This window comes from Otolemur garnettii, unplaced genomic scaffold, assembly GCF_000181295.1.
Source record: "Otolemur garnettii isolate 467f Iridium unplaced genomic scaffold, OtoGar3 scaffold00017, whole genome shotgun sequence".
Lineage (NCBI taxonomy): Eukaryota > Metazoa > Chordata > Mammalia > Primates > Galagidae > Otolemur > Otolemur garnettii.
This window is the reverse complement of record NW_003852412.1, coordinates 22,211,503-22,239,446: the sequence shown is the minus strand read 5'-3', so window position 1 is coordinate 22,239,446 and position 27,944 is coordinate 22,211,503. Positions and strand designations below refer to the sequence as shown.

Sequence of the window (27,944 nt, the reverse complement as noted above, 5' to 3'; positions counted from 1 at the left end):
CAGCAGGAACGAATGCAGGGATTTGGGAACTGAGCTGTGTAAGTGCTGAAGAAGGAGATTTGTTTGGAGGAAACAGGAAAGAGAAAGAAAAGGAAGGAAAAAATACATAATTTCAGGAACGAGAGAGAGAAGAAAAACGGGGACTATGGGGAGAAAAAAGATTCAGATTACGAGGATTATGGATGAACGTAACAGACAGGTGAGTGGAGTAAATTTTCTTTTCTATCACTAGTTACATAGACTATTTATTACGCTTTCCCCAAGTATGTTAAGGGCATTGAGAACCTGAGAACATGTAAATATCCTTTGTAAGAAATATTGGTGAATTAAATGTGGCCGGTTTAAATACTAATAGTCCCTTACATGTAAAGGGATGGGAGAATCACTATCTGTTAGAAATATAGTTTACACACATTCATGATCATTCACTTTTTACGTCAACTTGAATTTTAAATGAGAGCTGCACTCGTGTGACATGAATAGCTTGATAATTAGGAGTTAATAAGCATAACATTGCTACATTGCACGCATCATCAAACAAAGATACTCTTTATATTCATGGGAACTAGACCTTTTGTGGTCATTCATTGAAAGGTTTATAATATAGGCCAAATATCCTGTATAAAAATGGCTTTCATTCTATTCACAGTAAAAAAGACTTTGAAATACATTCAAAACATTTTAATGTTGTGCTGGCAACAACAAAGAAAACACCCACACAAAATATTAATTACTTAAAATATGTGGGCAAGATCTAGCTGTTAATTCAGACCATTTTCTTTAAATCCTAAACTGCATAAACACAGAGGCAGATGGTGTTAGAAGTTTTTCTCTGGAATTCCAGTGATAATGTCTGTGTGATACAATTAATCTATCCTGAAGACTTTACACATCCAAATGCTGGATTCAGCATTAAAGACTTCTAGACTTCTATATCATGAGTGCCTGCAATTTGACTATTATTTTTCTTCACACTTCTGGAGAGTGGATTTAATTAAGCTGTGTAAGGATAGTTGTGGTTTGTACACATTCTAATGTTAAATATCAAATAATCGTCTCTGGGAGAAATTCTAGCCCATGCATATGGATAGTGGAATCTGCAGAAGGGCTTCTCTTGACTAGGGGAGGGAAGAATGTGTTTGCCTTTTGCCCAGCTTCACAAAAGGCTTTTGAAGGACAGCCTTGGGGACAGACTGTCATTTCCCCTGTAATAGGCACTCATCTCCCCTATTGCTTCCTTTTATTTTCTTGGGCCTATAAGTGAGGCCATAACTGATTTCACTTTCTTAAATTGAATGTTGTTACATGTGTAAATTATAATAAATAAACATTATTTATGCCATTAATACCAGTATGCCATTAAGTAACAGAGAAGTTGTTTAGGTTTTCAGGTTTATACTCCTCAACCTCCTTTAAATTATTATAGATATATTTTAAGGTACGTATGACTTGAACTCCTTAGGGATGAATATGAATGACACGGAGATTTATGATGGATTCCTTCACTATTCCTATATACATTTTTTTTTTTTTTTTTTTGCAGTTTTTGGCCGGGGCTGGGTTTGAACCCACCACCACCAGTCCCCATACATATTTTTTATTGCCATAAGTCAAGCCAAAAAGCAATAATTTTGTTAAGATAAAACTACTATTTTTTAAACAAGCTTATTGCTTGATACTAAGTCTGATATATTGAATGCTAGGTACCACTGACGATTTAGACCTCTATATAAGACTAGAACTTATTTGGAGTCCAGTAAAAAGTTATGTGAATTAGCATTTACACTTCATTAATAATACCAGGTAATTTTTAGGTTCCTGATATTCCATTAAATCATTTTTCTTACAAAGATAAAAGAAAAATAATGCAGGTTGAATTCATGAGCTTTCATTATGCTTTATAAAGGAACACAAATCTCACCCAGAGATGCAAGAATTTTAACACCACACTTTTGAGCTAATGATTGAATATCTTTCCTTAATTAAAATGTAGTTGCATCTACAATTGTTGTTATTCTCACCCATGTTGGAAGTCATAACTTGAAAGGAAGAAAAACTATTCAAATTCAGCTTTATATGACTTTTTAAATTCTCGAGATAGATTTCTTGATTTTCTTCTGTAGAATTTAAGATCTATTTGTTCTTTTCTCCGGTCTTTAGGGTTAGTTCAGTGTTCTTAAGTGGAATTAGTAAAACTGAAAACTGCCATATTTTAACATATATTTCAGTTATGGTTATTTTGGATGACTGTTGGCAATTTTAAACAGCACCTCACATATGTTTGTCATGAGCACGTCTCACCTCTGATGAGAATGATTGTAAGAGTCATTTGGGAGAGAGCTTAGAATACGTAGGTCACTTCTAATAATCAAAACCAGCAAACCTAGAACAGTGTATCATACCAAGTGTGGATGAACCCCTAACCTGGGCTTCAGCTGTGTGTTCATCTGTTGAAGAGAAAGCTGTTACGTGCTTTGCCCTCGTCCAGCTGCCCCCGCTGCAGACTGTTGTATAACCTCACACAATGCCTCCCTGTCATCTTTTCTTAAAAGTTGTCCAAGACTGTTCCACCACCGCGTCGTTTATTTGGCTAGACACACACAGAACAAGGTATGTTTTTACCAGAAAAAGAAATCCTGACTTAAAGTGTGACATGAAATATTACAGAGCTAATGTCCTAAGTTTATATCATTAAGAAATAACCCATTCTGTTGTAAAACAGAATGGCTAATTGTTGAAATTAAATTTTGCCTGTACTTTATCCTTCATAAAGTTAGAAGTAGGAAATAGCTAAAATTCAGAAACTCCAACACATCAAATAGTTTAGTGGAGGATAAAAATTAGCAACTTTTTGTATTTGCAATTATTTTCAGAGTTTCCAAGTTCATAACTGCTTTCTTAATTTCTAACCTAAACATGATGGATTTTTTGGGCTAATATAGAAAAATAAAATCTTGAATTGCTAATCTATCTTACAAAAATTTTCAGACAACTTAATAAAAGTAGCTACTAATTATGGGTTGGCTATATATATGTATATTATCCCATTTAATCCTTATTAATCCTGTTTTATGTCTGAATAATTCACTTATTTATTAAGTCAAATAATACTAGATCTCAGTGTGCCAGACACTAGGTATTCATGCAGCTTATCTTCTGCTTTGGAGGTCAGCACATTTTTCTGTAAAGGACCAGATAGGAAAATTTTGGCCTTGACAGACATACATTCTCTGTCTCAGCTGCTCATCTCTGCCAGAGGAGTGTGAAAGCCACACATGATATGTAAATGAATGAGTGTGGTTCTTTTAGGATAGAGCTTTACTGACTCGAACGTGGGGGGCCGATTGACTGGTAAGCCATAGTTTGTGGACGCAGTAGTCTGTCATGAAATACCCAGCTATATGACAAAAATTTTACTCATACGTGCAATGACTGAACGCATCAAGTGTCTGAAAGAATAACAGGAGATACTTTATTAGTATCAAGTGTTGGAGAAAGGTGTCTCAGAAGTGCTGAAAGATAAGTCTTTCAGGCCCGTGACAGCGTCCCAGATAGATGGAACAGTATTTGGAATCTCCCTGAGAGGAGAGAGCCTGGCTGAAGAGCCAGAGGAAGGCCAGTGGGGCAGGGTGCGGCTTCAGAGGGAAGAAAAGAGAGGTCAGATGCTAGGCAGGGACACGCAAAGCTTTGAAGGTCCTCTTCAATTCCAGATAACTGGCCGAAGATAATGTAGTTAAAGCTAGGGCAGTGGGCAAGGTCTAAGCCCAAATCTCTCATGTTTAAAACAAAACAAAACAGAGCCTGCTGTTCTCACATATGTCACGAGGCGTCTAGTATAATACAGCAGCTGAAAGCATGGTTTCATGCCCTTGCTTTTTCTGGTTAGATCATACTTGATCCAGTATAATCGAAGGCTTAAGGGCACTGTTTCTAAAAACACACAAACCTGGCCCTTGTCCCCGTTCTGTATCACCCTCCTCATCGGTCCTCTCATCAGTAGAGTGAAGATTAAAAAGTACTACCCACCTTACCAGGTCGTGGCGATAATTAAACGAGGTGGTAACTCTAAGGCACCTGGCAGGTGGGAAGTGCTCAGGGAGTTTACCTGTTCCTTATTCTTACTGCCTCACATTCCATTAGCTATTACAGTTAACATGGTTGCTGTCAAAGTAACTCCTGTGCCGTGTGGCAAGCACAGAAGAATGGTCCCTAAACCTTCATTCTATGAGGATTTCACCTTAAAAGGGTACTGAGAAGGTAGAGGAAAGTGGAGCAGAGTAAGAGCAGGAGCCCAAAGTTGTGCTCAGAAGCTAACGGAGAGCTGGAGAATCCTGCCTGGGCCAGAGCCGGCCGATGAGAGAGAAGGGGCGTGGATCGGAAGGGAAGATCACATGGGACATTTGCCCAGCAGCATGGGGAAAAACACTTTCCTAAATTCTCTGCTTGCAGGACTTATTTGCAAATGTGTGTTACTGACCAAATTGTTTTTTAACTACTTGTCACCATCTTTATCACTTCTGGCTTCCAGCTTATGCTAACACTAGATCTCAGTCTCTCCATCTGCATTTTTTCTTTTCACCCTTGAAATACCTCCATCAATTAGGCAATCATAATCTTACCCTCTTTCACATGGTGCCACTTTTTAATCATGCTCCTGAAACAGTCAGGTTTTTTAATGAGTTTTGTCCTCATATGACTCTTTTACAAACAGAATATATTTAGAAATCTGTTATATCTGTTATAATAAGAAGAAAGAAATGCCCAAGTGCCGAGACCTGTTTACTTGTATGTTTGCATTCAGAATTCTCGGCTTTCTTACTTTGAAAGGATAGGAGAGGTAAACCCGAATTTATTTGTGCAACTTGTTATAAAAAGGCATTTAAATATTTGAATAGCTGCAAGGGGAAAATATTTGCCAAATACACAGTTAGGACTTAAAATAGTAAGTTAAGGGAAAAATATATTGCAATGCCATCAGTTTCCTTTTCTTCCATCAGATCAGGTCCACTAATGGATTTTGTCAGCAAACAAAATTTCATGGAATTATCAATACATCGATTTGTGAAATAACTGGGGCACAAATTAAAGTCCACTAGCAATAGTCTGTTGTTAATTAGAATCTCCTTATGACTAAAAGAATGAAGAGTTCATAGCTGATCCATTTTCTAACTTTTCCTCTTCTTGTGTTCAATTTCTTGACATGACTTACAAATTACATAAAATGAACTCGAGAAAAAAAGCTGAAAAAATGTGTTGAGTGTGGAGCAGCCTCTGCCAGTCTCTGCATCCTGACATTCTAAAACTGAGTCTGGTATATTCTACACTAACCTGAAAAATAAAAAAGAGATGCGTAGATTCCCTCAAGGGACTTACAGAAAGAAAAAAATATATATTCCTTAATTTGTTCTGTTTTCTTCTGGTTTGGGATCTTATTTCAAAGGGATTTTTAATGTAACTTTCCTTTGAGGTTATAGCCAGAACATCAATAAATAAAAGGATTAATTAGAGTTCTAAATTTGGGAGCTACCTTCTAATAACCTAATATAAAATTTGTTGAAAGAGAGATAGATTCACTCTTTAAATGTAATTGGATAACTGAGAAATACAAATTAATTGTTTCAAAGAAGTGAGTTTACGATGAATTCTGAGCCATGAGTTGAGAACAGAGTGTCACAGTCACACACAGTCACACTGGCGAGCACATTTCCTTTCCCTCTCCACAAAGACAGCGTCCACGTAAAGACAGAGTTATCCTTGTTAGTCAAGAAATATCTAGAAGCTGTTTCCAGATATAATGGATAAAAAGTTGAATCAGTGTAAAAGTGTTGATTTTTCTATCTCTGAGTCCAAACTAAGCCACCAGATACCCCATAATTATGATTATGGTGTGTTTTTCTTAGTATCATATCTTAACAGCTAACTGCCTGCCTAAATTCATTCTATATCAATAAAATTGGGGTGTTTCATGGTAGAATTAGGGTATGCTGGTGCATAGTGCTTAAAGGTGCCCTGTGCATATAGGTTAAATCATTCTTTTATTAATCTTAAAATCACCAAAAGAGAAGTTTTTATTTAAGGAATGTGAATTACTAGTGATTGAAGGGCTTGAAAAAGAAATGGTGGGGGGGAGGGGCGTAAATTGTACTTTCAAAAGTTTCCAAATGAAAAAAGAAAAAAAAAAAACCAGCAGTAGCCAGAGTGCTCAGATGTATTACAGCTGTGACATCAGGCCATTCATTTCTATTTTATTCCTAGCAATTGAAAAACAATTCACAAATAATCTCCCAAGTATCTAGTTGAATCATAGTGATAATGTCCCTCACACTCGCTGCTCTCACATACAATCTGTGACATTGTATATTAATGTCAGCTGGATCTGTTCCATTCCTGCCAGAAAGATGTTCCCAACTGCCCTCAAACTCATTCATTAGTTTTTCTTTGGTAGGAAATCCAACAGAGACCACAATTTTCACAAGGACATGGATAACTGTCTCCTTTAGAATTCTGTCCCTTTATTTAAGAAGTAAACTCTTCTCTGAACTTGAGGAGTTTTTAATTGCTTCCAGTTCTAGTTTGTGTATCATATAATTTCTGTTTAACATTATAATTTTTAAAAATTCTGATGCTTTCATTTATTGCATCTCACACATTTTGTGTAGACAGTGGACGTGGCATGGTCCCTGTCATCTCTGCGAATGCCTGCTTAGACCGCTGTTTGGTATAAGTTGCCTTCAGCTTTGCAAATGCACAAACTACGTGTGACACTGTATTGCAGAGAAACCAACACTAAAAATACTAACATTATAAATAGACCCTGTAAACCAAGAGGTTTCTTTCAAGCTATAGATTGAAAGATACATTTGTAATTGTTTCAAAAGCCATGTCCTCTGCAGTCTACACTTTCAACATTATACTTGATTTCATTTAAAATGGAACTACTTCAAAAATTATTATGGTGAAAATATTTTTAAAGGTTTTGCAACTCAATATGTTCTTATTGAAGACGATTTGGAAACTTTATTTCTTCCGAGAATAATGGCTTTGGCAAATAAAAAAAAAATGACAGAATAAAAAGGAAGTAAATTAAAATTCCGTAATATGCAATATGTATTTGTGTTTCTCTTGAAACATGTTGGACCATTAATAAGGATAAGAGAACCAATCAAAATGTTTAGAAATTTAACTTTTAATTTTAATTTGGAACACTTTAGTTTCAGAAATCACTAACATTTAAATAACATTTCAACAAATGTAACTATTTGGAAACTACAGCGGAGACAGCCTCCTGCCTTCTGTCTTGAAAGGATTGATTTGGAAGGCCCTGAGGGAGAAAATACTGGAGTGAGGAGGTAAGACGAAGCTATTGTGGAGAGGAAGAAGTTACACTGTTCCTGTTATGACAGGAAGATGCAGACAAATGTGCTTCCTGACCACTTGCTCGGCAGGGAATGAAGTATTCTGTGACCTTTACCTTACGTACATTTTGGCTTCCTTGAACTAGTAAACATGTTTTTGCCCCCCAAATATTAACCTGGTTTATTTGATTCTTCTTAATATCAAATTATCTCTCTCATGCAGATGAGGTATAGAGAAGCCGGAGTATTTATTTTATGACTGCATCTCCAGGTTGGATTAAGAATGTAAATCAATCCTTTACTGGACCAAGCTGACCTGAGCAGCACAGATGAAAACTTAAAAGCATATTGTTCTGGTCTTCTCTTGTGAAAAGCCAGATATATTCCTAGGTTTTAAAATGGACCACAGTAAAGTCTCTTAAATCCCGATCAGTTCAATAATTTTAGATCGTGCTTCTTCCTTTTCCTCTTGTAGGGAAATGTATCAGAAATTAGCTGTCACAGCTTTTAAAATCCAGACTCTGTAAGATTGTTAATAAACACTTAATAGATTTCATTAATATGCATTCAATTACTTGGCTGTGGTCTAAGTCACTGTTTATTATTTTTCCTCAAAATAGTGTGCCATGCACAAGATTGGGAGTTTTATTTTGGGACTTGGGGTTTTGATTTAGGGTGAGGGGTCATTATAGCTCTAAATTCCAAGCTAAGCCCCTTATTTTAATCTTTTTATCGAGTTTGAAATTTTAGGAAGACTGCCTGGAAATCCTTTGGAAAAACTGCTGTATTTCAGCAGAGCAGGGCTCAATTTGCTTGAGGCTAATGAGGACAATAGTCCTCTTTGCAGAAGAACACACTGCTTGCTGGCTCATCCTCCCAAGTTTTGCTGGAGGGTTAGAAGTCTGTGGTAGGAGTCTGCTTGAAAGAGCCCCTCGCCTTTAAAGAGCCTTTCATTTACCACGGCAGGCCCGTCATTGTATAAAGGAAGGCTTGTCTAGAACACAAGTCTGTAGTGGGATCTCTCCCTCCCACCGAGAGTAATCATCAGGCCTCAAGCTTGCAAGCCTTTCTAATGACAGACTGAATTAAACAAAATAAAACTGAAGAGGAATACTTTAGAACAGTTGTGCCATTACTGACTGTCAGACACAAGGTGGGGGGAGGGGAGCACTTAGGAAGGCATTTCCCTTTTTTTCAATTAAAGATTGTCGTTACAGACTCTTGACTCCATCCCTAACCCCTTTAAACACATAGGAAGACCTGTGGCTTCTGGATTACAGAGCGTGTTGTATCTAGGAACTGTCCGTCTGTCACTCATTAGTCATTCCATTTCCTTGACTGGGAGGAAACTGTGAGATTATCTGGGCGAGGGGGAGGGAGGAGGAGATCTGAAATATTTTCACAGAATGAGAGTTATATTTATCGTGAGTCTATGTGGAGAGAGGAAAAAAAAGATAAAACCTTAAAACTTTGAAAAGGGAATTAGCTGGGTATATTAGCCCCCCCAACACATCTTAAAACAAAGAAACTGCTCTCACTTTATGAATTAAAGAATTGGGTAAAACTTCTCCACTCATTGGGAATCCAGAGGCTCAAGTAAGATTAGGCTGGAAATATTGTGACTGATGGGAAGAAGTGTTTGGGACCCGTAGATAAGATTGTTGTTGCTTCCCTTGTGATACGCCTGAAGTCATCGGGAGTTGGGCCTGAATTATTCTTGCAGATGGGTAGCTGCTGTTTCCAAAGGTCCTTTCCTTTCATTTGTTCAGAACTCTTTTCTGTAAAGCACAAGGAGTAACACAGTTAACACAGCAGTGAAGTTCTTCCAAGGTGACTTTCTGAGTGGGGCCAGGACGGGGCGGTGGGCTGCGGGAGCAGGCACGTGGCGTGGAGACCGGCCATGAAATGCCCTTCCCACTGCACACTGCACGCTCCTCAGGCTGATTGCCCTGCATGCAGGAAATGACGCGGGACTCCTCCTCTGTTTTTAGAACTTGTCATTTACATTGCCTGTGTGTGAGTCGGAGGCCCACCTTTTAATTCTGGCTGTAAGCAGACCTGTATTTGCTTCCAACTAAAATACTTCCTATTTTGTGAAATTTAAATAAACATCTATAAATACAGAACTGGTGTGTGCCCACTAGGGCACGCATATGGCTCTCACAGGCTTCAGTGGGAATGGCCGGATTTCTAAGGGTAGAGCTGGCTACTGAGTCCACACCAGAATCTAGAAACAAATCTGCCCTCACTTAGCGTTCTTAGCATTATTATTTTTTGTTGTTGTTTTAACCTAGAAAGCTATCTTCATATTAATTCATGTGTTATGCACTACTCTGCTTGGAATCCTCAGAATTTTTGATGGCTCTTAACACATATAACATTCCGAAGGAGAGTACCTGCACACTGCTCAGCACACAGTTGGTTGGGCCCATGCTTTGCTGAACTGCAGCTCCTGAAATGCATAGGTGTCTAAAATAGGGAAGGAGGCTGGGCACAGTGGCTCGCACCTGTAATCTTAGCTTTCTGGGAGGCCAAGGCATGTGGATTGCTTGAGCTCAGAAGTTCTAGACCAGCCTGGGCAAGAGCAAAAAGCTGTCTCTGCTCTGTCTTTTCTACTAAAAATAGAAAAGTAGCTGGACATCATGGCAGGTGCTTTATAGTTCCAGCCACTCAGGAGGCTGAGGCAAGAGACTCTCTTTAGCCCAGGAGTTTGAGGTTGCTATGAGCTACAATGATGCATGACACTCTATCCAGGGCAACAGAGTAAGTAAGACTCTGTCTCAAAAATAAGTAAATAAAATAAAATAAAATAGAGAAGGAAAACTGACTAATGGATAAAAGGATAAATTGTGTAGGAAGAGGGTTCTATTGCTAGTTCATCCCAAGACTCATTTGGAGAACTTGGGTAAAGCAATTCACATCTTTGTTTACAGTATTCATCTGAGAAATGGGATGACAATCTATGCCAAATAATAACTTCAAAGAGATATGGCCAAGTGTGGTCTTTGAACTTCTTAGAGAAAAATCCACCAAATAAAGTCAATCCTCTTACCCGAAAACAGTATAACAAGTATGGTAGATTCCACTTTCACCCACAAACCCATACACAAAATTTGACCCAGACAAGTTTATCTCTTGTTCGGTTTTACAAAAATGTATGTTTTTTTTACTATAAGCTAAAATGACAAATAAAAGAAGTCTGTGAAATTGTCCTCTCTTGGTAACAAACATCCTACTAGTCTGAGCGTCCATCATAATTTATTTTTAGCTACTCATTTTTGATGGCAAAAAATGCATAATTCCTCTATCTATATATTTCATTCATTCAATGAGTAGTAGTCAAGTATTTTCTTGGATGTCAGTTTAAAAGGATGAAGAGAAGATGGTCCAGGATCTAGCTGAAAGAGACCTCTAATCCAGACATGAGTAAATAATGGTAACACAAACTGACAGGTCTCAAGAGAGCAGCCTTTCACAGTATGTAACTAGAAGTGACTAAGCCTGGTGCATCAGAGAAAAGATACAACTTGTGCAGCATTTCACAGTCACTTAAAACTTGTGTTTATCCCTTTGTCTAGCTCATAAAACTAAGATGTCTATTATTACCTCCCATTTCACCAGTGAGGAAGCTGGGATTCAGGTCAGTTAAGCAGTTTACCCAAGGACACACAGCTCATAAATGGCCCAGCCCAGACTTGATTTTCTTTTTTTTTTTAGTTTTTGTCCAGGGCTGGGTTTGAACCCGCCACCTCCAGCATATGGGGCTAGCGCCCTACTCCTTTGAGCCACAGGCGCCGCCCCAGACTTGATTTTCAATTCCCATGATTTTCCTTCTATACCACCCTGCCCCAGTAAAGATACATGTATATACTGATTCTTTAGAAATCCTTTGTTTTTGTTTTTTGAGACAGAGCCTTGGCATCATAGTTCACAGCAACCTCAAAACTCTTGGGTTCAAGAGATCATCTTGTTTCAGACTCCCCAGTAGCTGGCGATACAGGTACCCACCACAAAGCCTGCCTAGTTTTTCTATTTTTAGTAGAGACAGGGATCTCACTCTTGTTCAGGCTGGTCTCGAATTCCTGAGCTCAGGTGAACCACCTGCCTAGGCCTCCCAGAGTGCTAGGATTATAGGCATGAGCCACCATGCTGGACCTGATTGTTTAGAAATATTTTAATAAAGTGAATATTCCATGTTATCAACCTGGACAGTTATTTTTATGTTCATTTTCAGCATACCATGTAATGATGTCTACTCAGATTCTTCACATCTTTTGTATCACTTCTAATTACAAAAAGAAATTACTCCATTTTATATCATGGGAATTGGAAATTAGAGGTGATAACAACATTGATGGAATTGAGTAACCAAAACATAAAGCATTCTGTAGGGTGGACACCCGCTTGAACCATATTACTACTCTTAACTTCCCTTTTGCCCAGAAGTCTGTGCTACCTCGGCATAGACTCTGAACAACTAAAACTCAGAATAAGAATTTTTAAAGTGTCTAGTCCAACTTCCTGCTTAATTCAGGAACATCCTCTACAGTTTCCTACGACACACCTCCCCTGGACATGTCAGGAACAAGCTGCTTCCTACGTGGGTCACACTCAGTCTGCTCTTGGACGGTTCTCATCACTCAATTTTCCCTTGTTTTCAACCTTTTGATGATTTTCAACAATGCTTTCTCATTTCACTCTATGGAATAGAACAGTAACTCCTGTGTCTGATCACATGGCCACATGCTTCAGACCTTGGAGGGTGTTTAGTATTTCACTTTTAACTCTTATTTTTTCTGAGTTAAACATTCCAGATCCCCTCAGTGGTTGTTCATGAAAAATTGTTATCAGGCCCTGTATTGATCTGTCTGCCATTCTGTAGATGTTCTAATATTCTCAGTGTCTTCCTAAAATATAACTCTCAAAAGTGAATACAGCACCAGAAGTGGTTCTGACTGACAAAAGTATCAGTGGGTTAGTTAATCCATACTGTGGAACACTGTGACTTCAGGAACCTTTCCTAAATGCAGCACCATGTGAATTTTCCTCCAACCTGAGCTTGTGTAGTTGTTTTTTAAAAATATGAACTCACTATTTAAAACTATCCCCGCTCATTCACCTTGTTATTTGTGACCCAGCTTTCTAAAGCCTGCAGAAAGAGCTATAAATATAGACTCTACCATATATTGGGTTGGCTCTATCACCCAGATTCATGTTACATGCAGATCTGATAAGCGGGCCTGCCATATCTTCACCTAAACCAATGGTTGGAATGTTGCCTGGGACAGGAAGGTACAGAATGAACTCCATGGTTCTTTACCAGAGATTTTCCATTAAACTGAACATTGATCAATTAATTTAACCTCATTAAGTATCGTTCTTTAGCCCTATTTATACCAACGAAATTACTACCAGCCACCGCAAGTATATAATATTGTACATGAGAATTTCATCAGACTCTTTTCCAAATACATATTCTTTGGAAATCTAAACTCATCAGAAAGTTTAATACATTTTTGCTAAATGAACATAATCATTCCAAACCCTTAGATCCTCCCCTTTATCTCTGTGCCCTGTGACTGTAAAATTAAATTTTTATCTTCAAGCTTTTCCATCCTTCTTGATGAATCATCCAGGGAAGGGATTAAAAACCACTTTTCTCTGAACTTTTTAAAATATTTTTTTCTTGAAGTCTACAGCACATACACACATAAACTTCTCTCCAGACATTCCTTAGTCCTCTCTTGTAAGTTCAAGAAGGTAGTCAAGGTAGTATAATTACTTTCTCCTAAGATGAAGCTAAAATGTTTTAATGTTTTAGTAAAACATATGCATATATATGTATGTAGAATCTCTTATTTTTGAGATATTATCAAAAAAGGCAAGTAAAAAATATCTACCAGTACTTCTGACATATAATAAAACTACAGTATATTGAGACATTCCGACGTTAAAGTAGAGTAAGTTCATTGCATAATCCACTCATTCAGAAAACGTTCACTGACTGTCCACTGGGCCTGAGTTAGGATTTTCGGGGATTTCAAATCTGGGAGGAGAGAAAGACTCATAAACAACTAACTGTGTGGTATTAGAAGAAGTCTGATAATAAAGAGTGTGAAAAGTGCTGGAGGTCTGCTATGAAAAAGGAATGAGTTTCATCTCAGTGTGACAATGAAAGTGTCACAGGAAAAGCTGGCATTGAAACTAAGTCTCACACCATGGAGGGAGCCTGCCAGGGGCAAGATGGAAAGGCAGAGGGAAATAACCAGTTTCCACCAGACGCAAGATAAGAAAAAACTAGTACGGTGGATTTCACTTCCTGTTCATCTGGATGGGACTATATATTAACATTGACTATTATTTTTCTTGCTCAGTCTAGAGAAAATGTTGATCTAAAAACAGAACTGAATTCACCCAACTCTAGATAAAAATACAAATTCAGATCATGACTGAAAAAAGAGCTCTGTTGGCCAAGTAATGCATTTTGTTCCAAATTAAAAAAAATATCTTTCAAGTGTTACAGAATTAAGTGAATTTTTCTTCAGCGACAAGGAAGTGACATGAACAAAAGACATAATTTTATCTAGAAGCCACGGCCCCCAGCACAAGTGTGTGACGTGGAGAACACTCAGTAAATGTTGCTTAGCATATAGTCTGTTACGTAGAAAATGATCAATGAAACTCAGCTGAATATTTATGTTTTTCGTGAACAAATTTAATTTTTATAACTGAATTCCATGGAGCTGGAATGTGCTTTTTCTCAATTTCAAATTCTGCTTGAAATTTCTGGTCCATATACCAAGTAAGTTCTAGAGCCATTGTCAACTTTTAGTATGTAATGCCTATCTTTAAAACAAAGGGTTACTCCAGAACTTAATACCAAAAGTTTTTTTTTTAATAACAACATCATCATCACATTTGGGACTATTTAAAGATTCAAAAAGTAAAGAAAAAACATAAAATAGTCAAGTTTCCAGAATAGTCTTCTTTTCCATGCATCTATCTCATGTTGTTTCTTTGATTTAATTTAATAATGCACTTTGACGGATGTAAACACTGGAAAAGAGCTTTTTCCAACTACTGTAAAGACAGCTTTCTGTCTCACCTAAGTTTCAAAGGATGCTATTTAAATAGAAATATGGACTTGTCCCCATTACAAACTATTATCAAGTTATGAAAAATGTAATCATTGCAATGCATTATTATATTTAAGTATAAAAGCTCCGAATTGAAATCTTTGTCATTGAGTGGCATATTTTAAAAGAAGAGTAATATCTCAGATCTCTTTAGAAAGCTTAATGCTCAAAAACAATTTTATCTAACTATGAACAATGAGAAAAAGCATTATAAAATACATTTTGAGTATATTATGAAGAATACGAACTGCAATATAGAATTAAATTTAGAGCAATTAAGAGTAGATTTTGAAGATTCTCTTACATAGTTTAATATAGTCATCATTTCAGCTTTTAGTTTTAATGAAAAGTAGCTCTATGCGCTGACTTTTTGACAGGTATTATTAAATAAGTATGCATTATCCAGCAGTCTATTTGGTTACACAGAAGTAGAGGAGCATCTAAAAGTAAACACAAATAGTGACTTTAAAGATATTTCTGTACTGAAATGGACTTTGATGGTGAGTGTTGTAACGTGCTAAACTCTGAGGTCTGAGTGTAACAGAAGCCATACCGTATTGAGACATTCCACCTACAGTTTGTGGTCATGAAGTCTGATTAACAGTGGTTTTAGATGTATGAAGGTTATTTTGGGCCATTGCCTTCTATATTGAATGTATTCTGTAGCCTGTTTCACTAAATAAAATACCAATAAGCAGTTAGAGTTTCATATCCAAATTGGATCTAAAAGAAAGATTAAGACATTGTGTATAAGTCTGCGTATTTAAAGATCGTGCTTCTTTATCTGTTCCAAAAAGATGAGTCTTTAGCCCATCCTCACTATCAATCATGACTCATCTGAATGAACCAGAATAAAAGTTTCTAAGGGAGTATGATAATCAGATATGAAAATGAAATGCTAGCTGCATTTTCTCAGAGAGCTTTAGAAAAACAGTCAATAAAACATAAAATATTATAGAAAGTAAGACACTGACAGTCACTACCAAAAGAATTGTCCCAGTTGACATGTAAATAACATATCTGAGTAGATCTTCACTAGCATTTGTAAATACCTAAGTGCTTTATTTTCCAAAGGATGGTCAGTGAGCATAATTCAGCTTCATCTTTCTGTAAGAATAGTAGCATCTGCAAATGGCTGTAATTATTGAACTCCAAGCCACCAAGACAAATTCATTGTTAGTTCTTTTCCAGTTAAGTCAACTAAGAAGTGAATAAGAACTAAAATTTACTCGCATCTATTCCAAGTACTGTGCTTGATGCTATATATACATGATTTTATGCAATCCTCACTGCAACCCTAGGGATAGGTGTTATCTCCATTTTATGGATGAAAAAAATCAAACTGAAAGAGGTTGAGTGAATTTCTCGTGACTAGCCAAGAGCAGATTCTACGTTCAAATCCAAAGTCCTCTGAATCCAGACCTCTGCTTTCTACTGTGCAACCTTCACTGCCAAAGTGGATAAAATAATATAATCATTTTTAAGCAAAGTATAAGTTTATCTTGCAAAAATTCTGTGTATGAGATGCAAAAAAATTCATGACAAAAGTTACCACATAATTTTCTTATAACATCCATCAACTCAGTGATTCTAAAGAATTCGCATAATAGTTTGCCCTAGTAAGTTTTATATCACAGATTTTTATGATATAAAACCTTGTTCTCGAGTGTGTTTACTGCTTTGTACATGAGGGGCCCAGCAGTGAGCAAAATTAAAACGGTACTTGCCCTTGTGGATCGCGTGCTGTAGGGGAAGAACCATGCAAAATTACACAAAATTACGCAGCTTATAAAATATGAGAATGCTATCAGGGAAAAATAAAGAGAAGTAGGTAAAACAGTAAATATTAACAAAAATAAAGAGACAGGGAGGTCACGTTTTCTGTCTGCTAGTCCACAGTTGCTGTCAACTCAGATTTGTTTAGTTGTGGGGATGAAGGCAGGGGTGGGGAGCAGAATTCAGTATTCACTCTGAGGTTTCTAGTTCGGATGACTGAGTTTCTGCTGAGATGAGGTGTCTGGAAGAGAGACCAGATTCTAGAGGGACGATAGTGGAGTTGAGCTTTGGAGTGTTTGAGATTCCTGGTACATTTGATAGATGCAGGACTGGAAGATGTCCCTGGGGTGTATAGAGACAAAGAGAAAGACACCAGGAACCATAATAGTTCCAACCAGTTGGGTGGCTGAGGCAAGGGGATCGCTTGAGCCCAAGAGTTTGAGGTTGCTGTGAGCTGTGATGCCATAGCACTTTACCCAGGGTGATGTAGTGAGACTGTCTCCAAAAAAAAAAGTGTTCATGTCTTATGGGTGGGAGAGGTTCAAGCTCAAGTTTAAATTGAGAGAGGGTTGAAATTGGGAAGAGTGGAAATACATATTTGCATTTGGTAGGATAGGCAGCTAGGAAGTATTCAAGCTAGGGAAAAGGAGCTGAAGAGTGAGGTTTTGTAGACTGGGATGAGTTGAGGAGGGGAGGATTCCAGGCAAGGAGGTCATCTAGGACAGGAAGCTGCTAGGCTGTCCAAAAGTGTGGAGGTATGAACTTAAATAATGGATTCACCCAGGGAAACTAACAAACGTGAACCTGAGAGAGATTTTGAGGGGAGAAATTATGAGGCTTAGTAATAGATGAGATTAAAAGAAGAAAAAGTCCAAGTTAACAGTGCAGTTTCTGCCTTGGAGAGGAAGAGAGAGACACAAAAGAATGAAACCATAACCCTAACTGTGTCATGACTAACATACTTCCAAGCTAGATTTGTAGAAAACAGAATGCAACATTGTCCGAGAGCACAGTCGTATACCTTCCAGTGTTTTTAATTAAATGGTATGAGACTAAACATTTTAAGATTTTTTTTTACACCGATCTAAAATGCTACTGGTAAGTTTAGAATGTCATGTCCAGTTTTCAAGTGGTGAAAAATCAAGCTCCAAACCCACAAAGTGGGAGACGTGTTAACCATGCTAGAATTATTATTTTTTTTAATTTTTAAATTGCTTGAAGAAACACGACCAGTTTCCTGGTTGCCTTCATTAAAAATGCAGTATATTAAATCTTTGCATTTACAGTTTCACATTCCACAACAAGCTAGTAGTCACACATTTTCAAATTCTAAGCAGAAATTAGTTCTAGATTTATTTGCTTTCTTTCCAAATGTGTCAGTGCCCAAGGGCACTAACAACTATACACCATGGTTTTGTGGAGGGAAAAGAAAAATAACTGCTTTAAAAAAAAAAAAGTCATGCATGAATTAAAAAAAAATAAATAAAAGACCTTGCCTGCTTTCTTTTTTCCAGGTGACATTTACAAAGAGGAAATTTGGGCTGATGAAGAAGGCCTACGAGCTGAGCGTGCTGTGTGACTGTGAGATCGCACTCATCATCTTCAACAGCACCAACAAGCTGTTCCAGTACGCCAGCACCGACATGGACAAGGTGCTGCTCAAGTACACGGAGTACAACGAGCCGCACGAGAGCCGGACAAACTCGGACATCGTGGAGGTGAGCGCGTGCTCGGGTTCAGGCCTCCCCTCCCGCCCGCACTAGTGCTCACACCGTCTCCTTGCCCTAAGATATTCCAGGGCCAGGGGATGTACCCTGGGCTATGTTTCCAACTGTGACTCCACCCTTCTTGACACTTTGTGATACGAAGATAGGGGCAGTGCAAGACATCCTTCGGGAGTGACCATCCTCCCCACGTGGGCCAAGATACCAGGGTGGGAACTGTGGCCAGCATGTAACTCACCTGCATTTTAGATGACTTCTGGTGATGCATTTAAGTTTCCCAGCAGCTTCAAGAAAAATATATATATGTGAAAAGGCACTAACGCCAACTTCACACGTTCAGTTTTTCACTTTATGTCTCACCTTTCTAAGTCCTTCTCCCAAAAGAGTAAAGACAATTATTCTCAAGAAATATTCTTTCCCCAAAATTATCATATTATATATATTGCAGTGAAAACTGCTAAAATACATGGAATCAAAAAATTAGATGAAAATAAACTGCTAAATGTTAGCTCAGTGTTTAATCAAAGTCAGATTTAAAACATTTTATTCTGCCAAAAACCAATAAGCATGATGTTAAAACCTGAAAGCATTTGAAGTTAGCATCAATCCTCATGTTTCATTAGCACAAATAACGTGCCTTCCAGTTTGGGGTTGAAACTTTTTAAAACACCTTCAGTGTATATCCTGTTTAAATACCTTGTAGGACCCTTCCTAGGCTAAACTACTAAACTAAAAATAGGCAAAGTGAGAATAGTTCCCATCTGCCTGTTTTCTGCATCTGTTTTTCTGCTCTTGTTTACCTAGCTTGTGCCTGCTTTTCTAGAATTAAAAGAAGATTAATAAATGTTTCAGAAGTATTCACTTAGAGTCAGTTTGCCAGAGTAGACATCATTCCTGCCATTGCTTAGAGTGGTTTCATATTAAAGTGGTGCTGATACTGATCAAGTGAATATGCCTCCCACATCTGTCTCACTTATACCTGTTATAATTGTCTAAGACTAATTCTCATTTCTTTGCTTTTATTTGGAAATTTCTCCAAAGGATTGAGCTATTTTATTTTATGTTTCCTAACAATGATAAGCAAACTATTATGTACCCATAATAATTAAAAATAAAATTGAGAAATAAGTGATAAACACACCTAATACGACACATACTTTTCAAATACTATGCATCCTTTTAGTTTTTCACTGACAAATCCCTGGAATTCTATGTTTGCTTTGATCTTGCGAGAGCTGTAATGTAATGTGAATTGCGGTAGAAACCGTATCGAACCAGTCGGGGAATATGTTGACTTCTAATTTGCTTTCTTTAAAGAGTTTAAAATCTAGAAATTCATCTTCTGAAAGTTTGGATCAGTAACACATGACTTAAAGGTTACTTAAACCTTTACAGACTGCATGAAACTTTTGTATTTCGAGACAGGTAGATATTTGAAAGTCAGCCTTCGGTGGGAGTCAGAGGTCCTCATTTGAATCCTGTCTTGTATCGGGCTGAGTGGCAGGTCAGCTGCCTCTTTGGGACCAAGTTTCCTCATCTCAAACATGAAGGCACTGAATTTGAAAGTCCTTTGCAACGTTACAGTTTTTTTAAAGTGATGCTTTTTTTAAAAAAGAGAATAAAGCAGCAGTACCATTTTCTTGCCTTTCATCTCAATTGTTAAAAGCTCTGAATTTCTCAGAAAGTCAGTCTAGAACTCCTAAGCCAAATCTAGAGATGCAACAGCTCAGGTTTTTGAATGAGCGTGACGTGTAAGTCTAGCACATTGTGAGTTGGCCCTGCCCATCTCTTAACCACGCATTCTTTACATAACTAGCTTTTCCACATTTCAGTACTAACAGAGGTCAGGGAGAAAGGAGGAAAGACCGATAATCGGGGTAAAACTTTATGTCACCCCGATGTGGAGTATTTTTGAAAGCATTGATCATTGAAATTAGGATGCTTGAGATACTTGGTGGAGAAGGGGAGATCTGGGTTGGGAGCCTCATTGATGACAAGTTGCCCAAGTATTCCTTAGACACGTTAAATTTGAAAGCCTATGCAGCACGGAAACATGAATTGTGTTGGAGGCAAAGAACCACTGATTCATCAGGGACGTGAGGGGTCCTTTCTTAGAATGGATCTAACATACAGTTGAAAGTTAACAGAGGTTACTACTCCTGGGTAAAATGTTAAATCCTATTTATTTTAATTTAATGGAATACATTGAACTGAGTAGATTTAATGAGGACCATAATATGTTTCATAAAGGGTCATTAGTTTTATCTTTCCCCTTTGGACCATTACCCCTCTCCCTTAATCCTCTAAAAACAGTTTACTCACAAAAAGAAAAGATGGGGGGTGGGGAGATAGAAATAATATCATTTCCAGAATTTAGACTGAAATACACATTTCTGGGCCATGTCAGAGTAGTGTTACAGGGCCATAGGAAACTGCAGTGCGTGGGTGTTAAAAAGATTCCTTCTTTTAGCAAAAAAGCTCTGCATAATTATCATGTCTTTGCTTGGTAATTAGCACCACTGCTACAATGGCACAAAGACTCACAAAGGCTTAACAGACAGACTCAGATAGTTTTTTTTTTTATTATTATATTATAATGCAGCCTGAATATCTGTTTAGATACAACATATAAATATGCCAGATTTAGTAAATGTGTTAAATTTTTAATCCATTGGTTAAAAAAAAAACAAAAACAGTTATTATATTAAAAGCACTTCCTTTGAAGAAAGTCCATTTTATTTAACTCTGTGACAAGCATACTGGATATTTTCCCAAATTCGCCAGCTTGTGAGACAGTGGAAGCTCGGTTGGGATTCCGACAGCGTGGTGGAACTGCTCCTTCCCCCCGTTTGTCACTAGCTGGTTGTCTGAGGGAGCAGACCCACCTGCCTTAGGTCGGGCTGTGTTCCTGGAAGACATGGTCTTGAGTGCTACAGAATGATCTGAAGGTTGTGGGTCCCACAGGACGAGCTCACGGGCCACCTAGCAGAGATTTAGCAAGCACCAGTGCGTACAGAGCACTGTGCACAGAACTCCACAACAGCAGAAGGCAGGCGGTCTTGTTGAGGATGTAAGACATATATGCAGAAGTCAGCTTGGGAACAGCTGGAGGGCAAGGGAGCAATACCCTCGTTAACGTGGCACAAGCTGCTTATAGGAAGACGTAGGCTGAACCAGTTGACAGAACTCATTCATACAGGGCATGTGTTCTTCCAGGTCACTCCAGGTGAGCCTTGGAGGCCCTGCCGGGTTACCTCCTTACCGGTGTTACCTATCCACAGTCCATGTGGGCATATCACGAGGCACCCAGGCAGGAAGGAGCCGCTCACCCCCTCGGTGACTCGGGTTCTGATGAGCAGCTCATGCAGGGTGGGCCAGGAGTCCAGTAATGAAGGGTGGATGGGAAGTCAGGTGCAAAGTCCTCAAAGATGGATGTAACTCTTGAAAAAGTAACCTGCGATTCATAACTGTCTCCATAGAGGATCCGTGGCTTTTATTTTCAGAGGCAAGGATTGTGTGTGTGAGCAAGCATGTATGTGTGTGTGAGGGAGAGAGGAACTGTTTACCTAAAATGTCACTGTCACCTGAATCCTGACTCCTGTTTGGTTAAATGTTATTGCATTTGTTGCAGCAAAGCGTTTTCTTGCACATTTACAAGTAAGGCCTGAATTGGGAACAGAAAGCTGTTAAAATAGCTTATAAGGCCTTTGTTGTGTCACAGTGTTGCTGAAGGTTATCATCAAGCCAACATCCTTTTATAGTTTGGTAAAAATTGATAAGTGCAATATTTGTTGAAAAACAAATGCAGCAAATAATGGAATTGAACTTCTTTACAGTGTGACAAAATTTGGGAATGGGTAGGAAATAGGAAAGTGTGTCTGCCTTACTTGAACTTTCATTATACCTAAAGCAATGTTTCCAATTTTATACTTACAAAAATATAGGTATGTAAGATTATGTCTGTGCATGCCATACGTGTATGGGTGTATATTATAGACAGATACTTGTCTTAAGAGAACAGGCACATCCACTTATTAGTTTGATCATTTGTAGATTTTCCTTCTTTCAATCATTCTCTGAAGAAAGATTTGTTGAGTGCTGTTGGTGCCATGGGGTGCCCAGAGATGCGTATGTGATCCAGGCTCCCGAGTCCATGTGTGCTCCAACCCCTCTACCTCTTGACTGTATCTCTTGTCCCTTCAGCTCTCTGCCTCCAGTCAACCTCCCCACCACCTCCTCCATCCTGTACTCGAGCCACACGAAAAGGACTTTTATCCTTCAACTCTCCAAACTCCATTCATTTTGTCTTCAAATTTCTTTCTAGGCTTGGCTGTTACTTATCCTTCATTCAAGTCCTGTCTCAATTTATATTTTTGGAAAGTCATCCTTGAAGCCTTCCATAACTTGTGGTAGGCGCTTTTACTATACATGACACCACTAATCTGTTCTATTTGCCCCGTCAGAGCAACCTCGAAGTTGTTACCCAGTTGCCTCTCCCACACTAGATTAAATTTTAAACTCCTAACAGGCAGGAGCTATACACGTTTTGCTCTTTCTCATATTCTCAGCACTTAACATGAATCCCAAAGTGTTAGGTCCTGAGAATATATTTATAGAATAAAACATGAAGAGAGACACACAGGTGGACATAAAGTTTGTGTGCAATTTAAAACATAGTAAATTGTGCATGAACTTTATAGACACCTGTATAACCAAGTGATCCTATAGCATAAAGTTACACATTTAAAGTATGAAAAAGTATTTTATAGCTCTAGTGAAGCAATTCATTGAAATTTGATACTATATCAAAGCAGAATCAAAAAACACCAAGACAGGTATTTAAACTCATTGTGTTTTCAAATTAACACCAAGATTAATTCTTCAGTATAAAATTTGAGGTGTGCATTTAGGAAGAACTATAGCCTGGTACTGTAGCCTAAACCAAGAGCCACAGAGTCCACGACCTGGTTGGAAAACATTTGCAAGTTGACCAAACTGACAGAAAGCACCAGCTATCGGAGCCAGGGAGTACCTTCTGGGCTGTGTTTTGGTTTTTTTTAGTTGAAGGTTATGATTGGAAAGATAATAAGTAGTATTGAAAAATAAACAAAATATTAGTATATTCTATGAAGATTTAAGCCTTCAGTGTTGATGCTTCTGTGGAGGGGGAGGAAGTGATTTTCTTTTAAAAAAAGTTTTTGCATCTTTCCCTTAATTTTAATGTTTATTTTTGTTTATATAGCTTTAAAAGACTCTTACCACTACCTGTAAATCATATTTCTGTTTGCTCTCCCAAGTCTAAAAGAAGAAACTTGTCTAAAATTTTTAAACGTATTCGTATTTCTTACAACTATCCCACAATGATTTTTATAGATGAAATTTGAAGAGCTATTTTCTTTTTAAAAATACTTCTCTAGCTTAATTTGACTTCTGTAAACATAAAAAGCTGCTTCACATCTCATTTATTAAGGAAATAATGATTGTGGAACAAATAATAATGTGCATGGTAGTTACAACTCGAGTTACATGCACTGTACAGTAAAATGGAATTTCTTGCCATCTCTGTATTACTCGGCTCCAATAGTCTGTAGGCATTAGCACTCATCCAACAGCGTTATTTAATAGTAGAAGAAAAGATGAGTTCAAAATATAGGCTTTGTGACTGATGCAACTTCTTTGTTAATATTAATCATTACTGTTTATCATCATCCTTGTTTTACCTTGTTTTCAACCTTCTTGAACTAGAACACACTCCAGTCCTCACGTGGTCCCACCCTCCCTCCCAATGCCTGAAAGTGAAAGGAAAAAAGTACATAGCCTGATCGTGATTGTCTATTTTTAGTGCTGTTTACGGATTTCGTGGCATGAGGAGCTTGGTAGTAAGCAGAATATTTGAACTAAGGTTGCATTCTAGTTCCTGCTAGCACCTAAGTAACATTGTTTGTCTTTAAAAGACAAGATTCTTTCAAATAAGATATAAAAGAGTAGAATATTCTTACCTCCTCAGGATTAGTTCCTGAATGTATAGTCATGAAATGCTCAAAAGTAAAGTCTGAGGAATAATTCTGAGTCTTACTTAGAATCAGAATAAAAGGTAATGGCTCCAGTTGCCAAAGGAGTGTTTATTTCAGTTTCTTTACTCCGGTGTTGGGTGATGGTGGTGGTGGTGGTTGTTTTAGTTAGAAATGTCTTTCCCTTCCCTGAAGGACAATAGTATTTTGTTCATTCCTGTAACTCTAGCTGCCAGCTCCATGTCTGGCACATGGTACACGTTTAATATACAGGTTATCCCAAAGTTCACCTTACATAGGAAAAATTTACAAACACACATCACATTTTATAAATTTTTTATATTTATATATCAACATGTAGAGAAAGATTTTGTAGGACTGTTTTGTAAACAAAAGGTTCATTAACATTTAGCTACAGTTTCCCGTTTTCCCTATATGTGTGTGGCGAGCTTTGGGATAGCTGATTACCATAAATAAAATTTACAAATTATTCTTTGTTGGAAAAGACAGGTAAATATTGTTCCGACATCAGTGCTCTGATTTCCTAGAGAAGAGAGAAGCAATCTGTGGGTACTTTGGCCAGGATTTGGCAACAAGGATCAATGGATCTCAAACAAAATGCCTGGGGCCTGGTCTGAGTCCTCGGGGTTCTTGCAGCAATGCTGATTGGAAGGGGCAAGGCTCAGGATTCTTTATTTCTCTTACCTCCCAGGTAATGTTCACGCCCCTGACCTAGGAAGCAAATTTGGAATAGCAAGGACCTGGACTTCCCTTTCCCAGCGTTCATTTCCTTCAGTGTGAAATCTCAAAGGACATACGTTGACCATTTCTTCGTAATTTTACTAAGGGTCAGAATCATACCATAAAATATATTTTGCCATACAGTCTATTAGGACCACACCTTAATATAGATTCTTAAAAATGATATTCAGTGAAACCAATTGTTAAAGCAAGTGTCTTACTTAGGTTTTCCTGGTCCAGCATCACTGAGTGAGGTGAGGGACTTAGGTTATCAGCACTGCATGTCCTGGCCTGGTCTCCTCCTTTATGGGCACTCAAGTGTGTGGCAGTGGCTGCCCGATGCCCACACTGAGAAAGATTCAGAGTCCAAGTCCAGACACGGTCAGGAAGTGAGATGTGATTGGTTGGAGGACGTGCCTGTGTGCCATGGGGGCAGAGTGGTCAAAATAATCCTTAGGATGTTCTGGGAAAAGACTTAATAAAACTCAGTCATTAAAAGGACTGTAATTAAGTAAATGCTGTATACATGTACAGCGAATTAGGTGGAGAGATTATATTTTCGGAAAATGATGCCATTTTACCATAGCTGCCTGGCATATATTATCCAGTCATGTCTCCATAGCCTTGATGTATTCTGTGTTGCCCTGAAATTCAGCTGCCTGAAAGAACGTCTGAATAAGGGAAAAAGAAATTTCTGTCAATTATTTCTAAAGGTCATGGAGTTAATGACTAGCTGGGAGGTTAATTAGATTCTGAAAAACCTCTTCATATCAATTAAATCTCTTATCTTTATGTTTTAGTAAATAAACTCAGTAACTATTTAGAGCTTCCGTTGTAAGATAAGAAACACTGTAAACAGTAAACTGTACAATGGGTGTTTGGGTTTTTTGCCCACATCTAAAAGAAATTACTACAAAGAAAAAGCAGATATATGAATTAATAACATTAACTCCTATTTCACAATTTCTGATTTAGATACTTTATTTGTCAAAATAGCATACAAATTACTTATTGATCACACACAAATGCCATTACTGTGATCTCAAGGAAACCATTTCTTAGACAGAAAAACAGATCAGAGTCACCCTGAGAATGAGCTATGACTCTAGAACCAACTCCAGGCTCTGTTTTTTGTTTTGTTTTTTAGTTTTAGAAACCTAACCTCTTTTAATGTTGCTGTGCACATCTGGAAATAAATGATATACAGAGGATACAAAAAATATATACACGTTTTAAGGGGCTAAGTTATCTGTGTATAACTTCTGTACGTTGACTTGAAGGTGCCGTTACTGGTCAGGAGTAGCTAGACAGGCTGCACATCCATTTTACTTGCAGTTCGTACACTTTCTTGTGAGTGATCAATTTTATTTCCAACAAGATCTCTTAAGACGTGTACACATTTTTTTAATCGGTATTTAGCAACTATGTATGACAGTTACAAATGTGAATTCTCTTTGGGGTAAGGCAGCCACATTTCTAATCAGTAAGGTATCACTTACCACATGTAGCTGTATCAATAGAAATTAGCTGAAATTCAATAAAATTAAAAGTTCGGTTTTTCAGTACTAGTCACATATCAAGTGTTCAATAGTCTCCTGTGACCAGTGACCCCCACGCAGACCTGTGCATGGTGGAAGAAACCTTCTACTGGACAGCAGACAGTGACGCTGGTGACTCTGGTGCTCATTTTCATGTAGATCACTGGCTCAGTACTGGGCACAGCCTAATACAGGGTGCAAGCCGGAGAGGGTGCCGGTGACTGTTTTACCTTTCATTCCCGCAGCAGGCATTTGGGACCTGCCCACTGTATGTCAGGACCTGTGCCAGGGTTGAGAACCCCAGCCAGGAGAGCTGAGTCACTCAGCCTTTACTCCAATATTTGTTAAAAATCGATGTACTTTTGTGGCGCAAGGGAGAGAGAGGGTGAGGGAGCAGGGAGGCTGTAAGTGCCCTGGAGGAGGTGAGTAGGAAGGGAGTAGAAACAAGCTAGGTCCATTCTCAGCTTTTCCAACAGGAAAGAAATGAGCTTGTGTGCACACAGATACTTCCGATTTTTCCTAATTAGGTATGTGCAGGATTTTCTCTTCATCCTGGCTTCACGATTGGTTCTCCTTAACCTTGGTGGTTCTGCATTAGTTTCATGTGGGTAGAAAGAAAGCTACAAAGTGATGTTTCTAGAGAATATTGATGAAGCATTATTATGACAGTTCATCTTTTAAATTTTACTTTTAGGAAATGGGGCTCTGAAAGCCCCACCAATGCAGAGGAAAGACAGAGATTAAAAATTGAGTTCTCTGATTCTCTGACCTGAGGCAAGTTGCAGAACCTTGCCGTGCTGCAGTGACAGATCCCCCCCCCCCCCGCCCAGTATGGCCTACCCTGAGTTCCTCACAGGGCTGTTGTCAGGATTACAGATTATAAAATATGGCAAAGCCCTTTGTAAACTGTTAACTTATAAAAATTGGTTTTATTTTCCAAGTGAAGGGAAAAGATCTAGGAATAAATAATGTTAACCAAAGGAAGCAGATTCTTAGTTTGAGATGATTTAACATTTTATACTCATCGGCATATTATGCAATAAATATTGCATTGTAATAGCTACAGCTTTTTGCATAAATTAAGAAGATCTAACAAAGATTTTTTCTTTCCCAGCAGCACTTAGGAAGTTTATATGCAAGGCACTGTGCTTTGCATCTTGGGAAATGAAACGGTTATGATGTGTTCACTGCCCCCCAGGGCCAGTAGCCTGGTGTGGACAAAACACATGCAGTAATGGTTCTTTCATTCAGCAGATCCTGGTGAACACGAAGACCACTTACTTGCCAAAGCGTTGTGCGAGTTACTCTAATGCATCTGTGACTGTGATTTCCCAGTGATCAGGACCATAGTAAGATACAGACAAAATTTTGTGGGCTAACTGAGGAGAAAGAGAAATTGCAACCAGGAGCACTTGAAAACATCTCATGGTGCCTTTTACATGAAGGGCAAGGCCCTGAATGATGAGTACAATAACCTAATAGGCTAAACCAGTCATTCCCATTTATTCCCATTTAAAGCAAAAGTGAAACTAGTGAATGTAATGACACACAGACAGTGAATGCACATACACACGCACCTATGACACACAGACAGTGAATGCACATACACACGCATCTATGACACACAGACGGTGCATGCACATACACACGCACCTATGACACA

General features: G+C 38.2%; 1 protein-coding gene across 9 annotated transcripts in view; it reads left to right on the top strand.

Moving 5' to 3' along the window:
* The window catches only part of MEF2C (myocyte enhancer factor 2C), a 172,145-nt gene that overhangs the window by 76,138 nt on the left and 68,063 nt on the right, over positions 1-27,944 (top strand). For 7 of the 9 annotated variants that reach the window (XM_003785968.1, XM_003785969.1, XM_023510873.1 and 4 more), the window contains 2 exons: positions 4-199; positions 17,782-17,985. In XM_003785968.1, coding sequence (XP_003786016.1) covers positions 146-199; positions 17,782-17,985 — 258 coding nt within the window. In that variant the 5' untranslated portion in view covers positions 4-145. The remainder of the gene's footprint in view (positions 1-3; positions 200-17,781; positions 17,986-27,944) is intronic. The other 2 variants (XM_012802780.1, XM_023510874.1) reach the window with 1 other exon arrangement.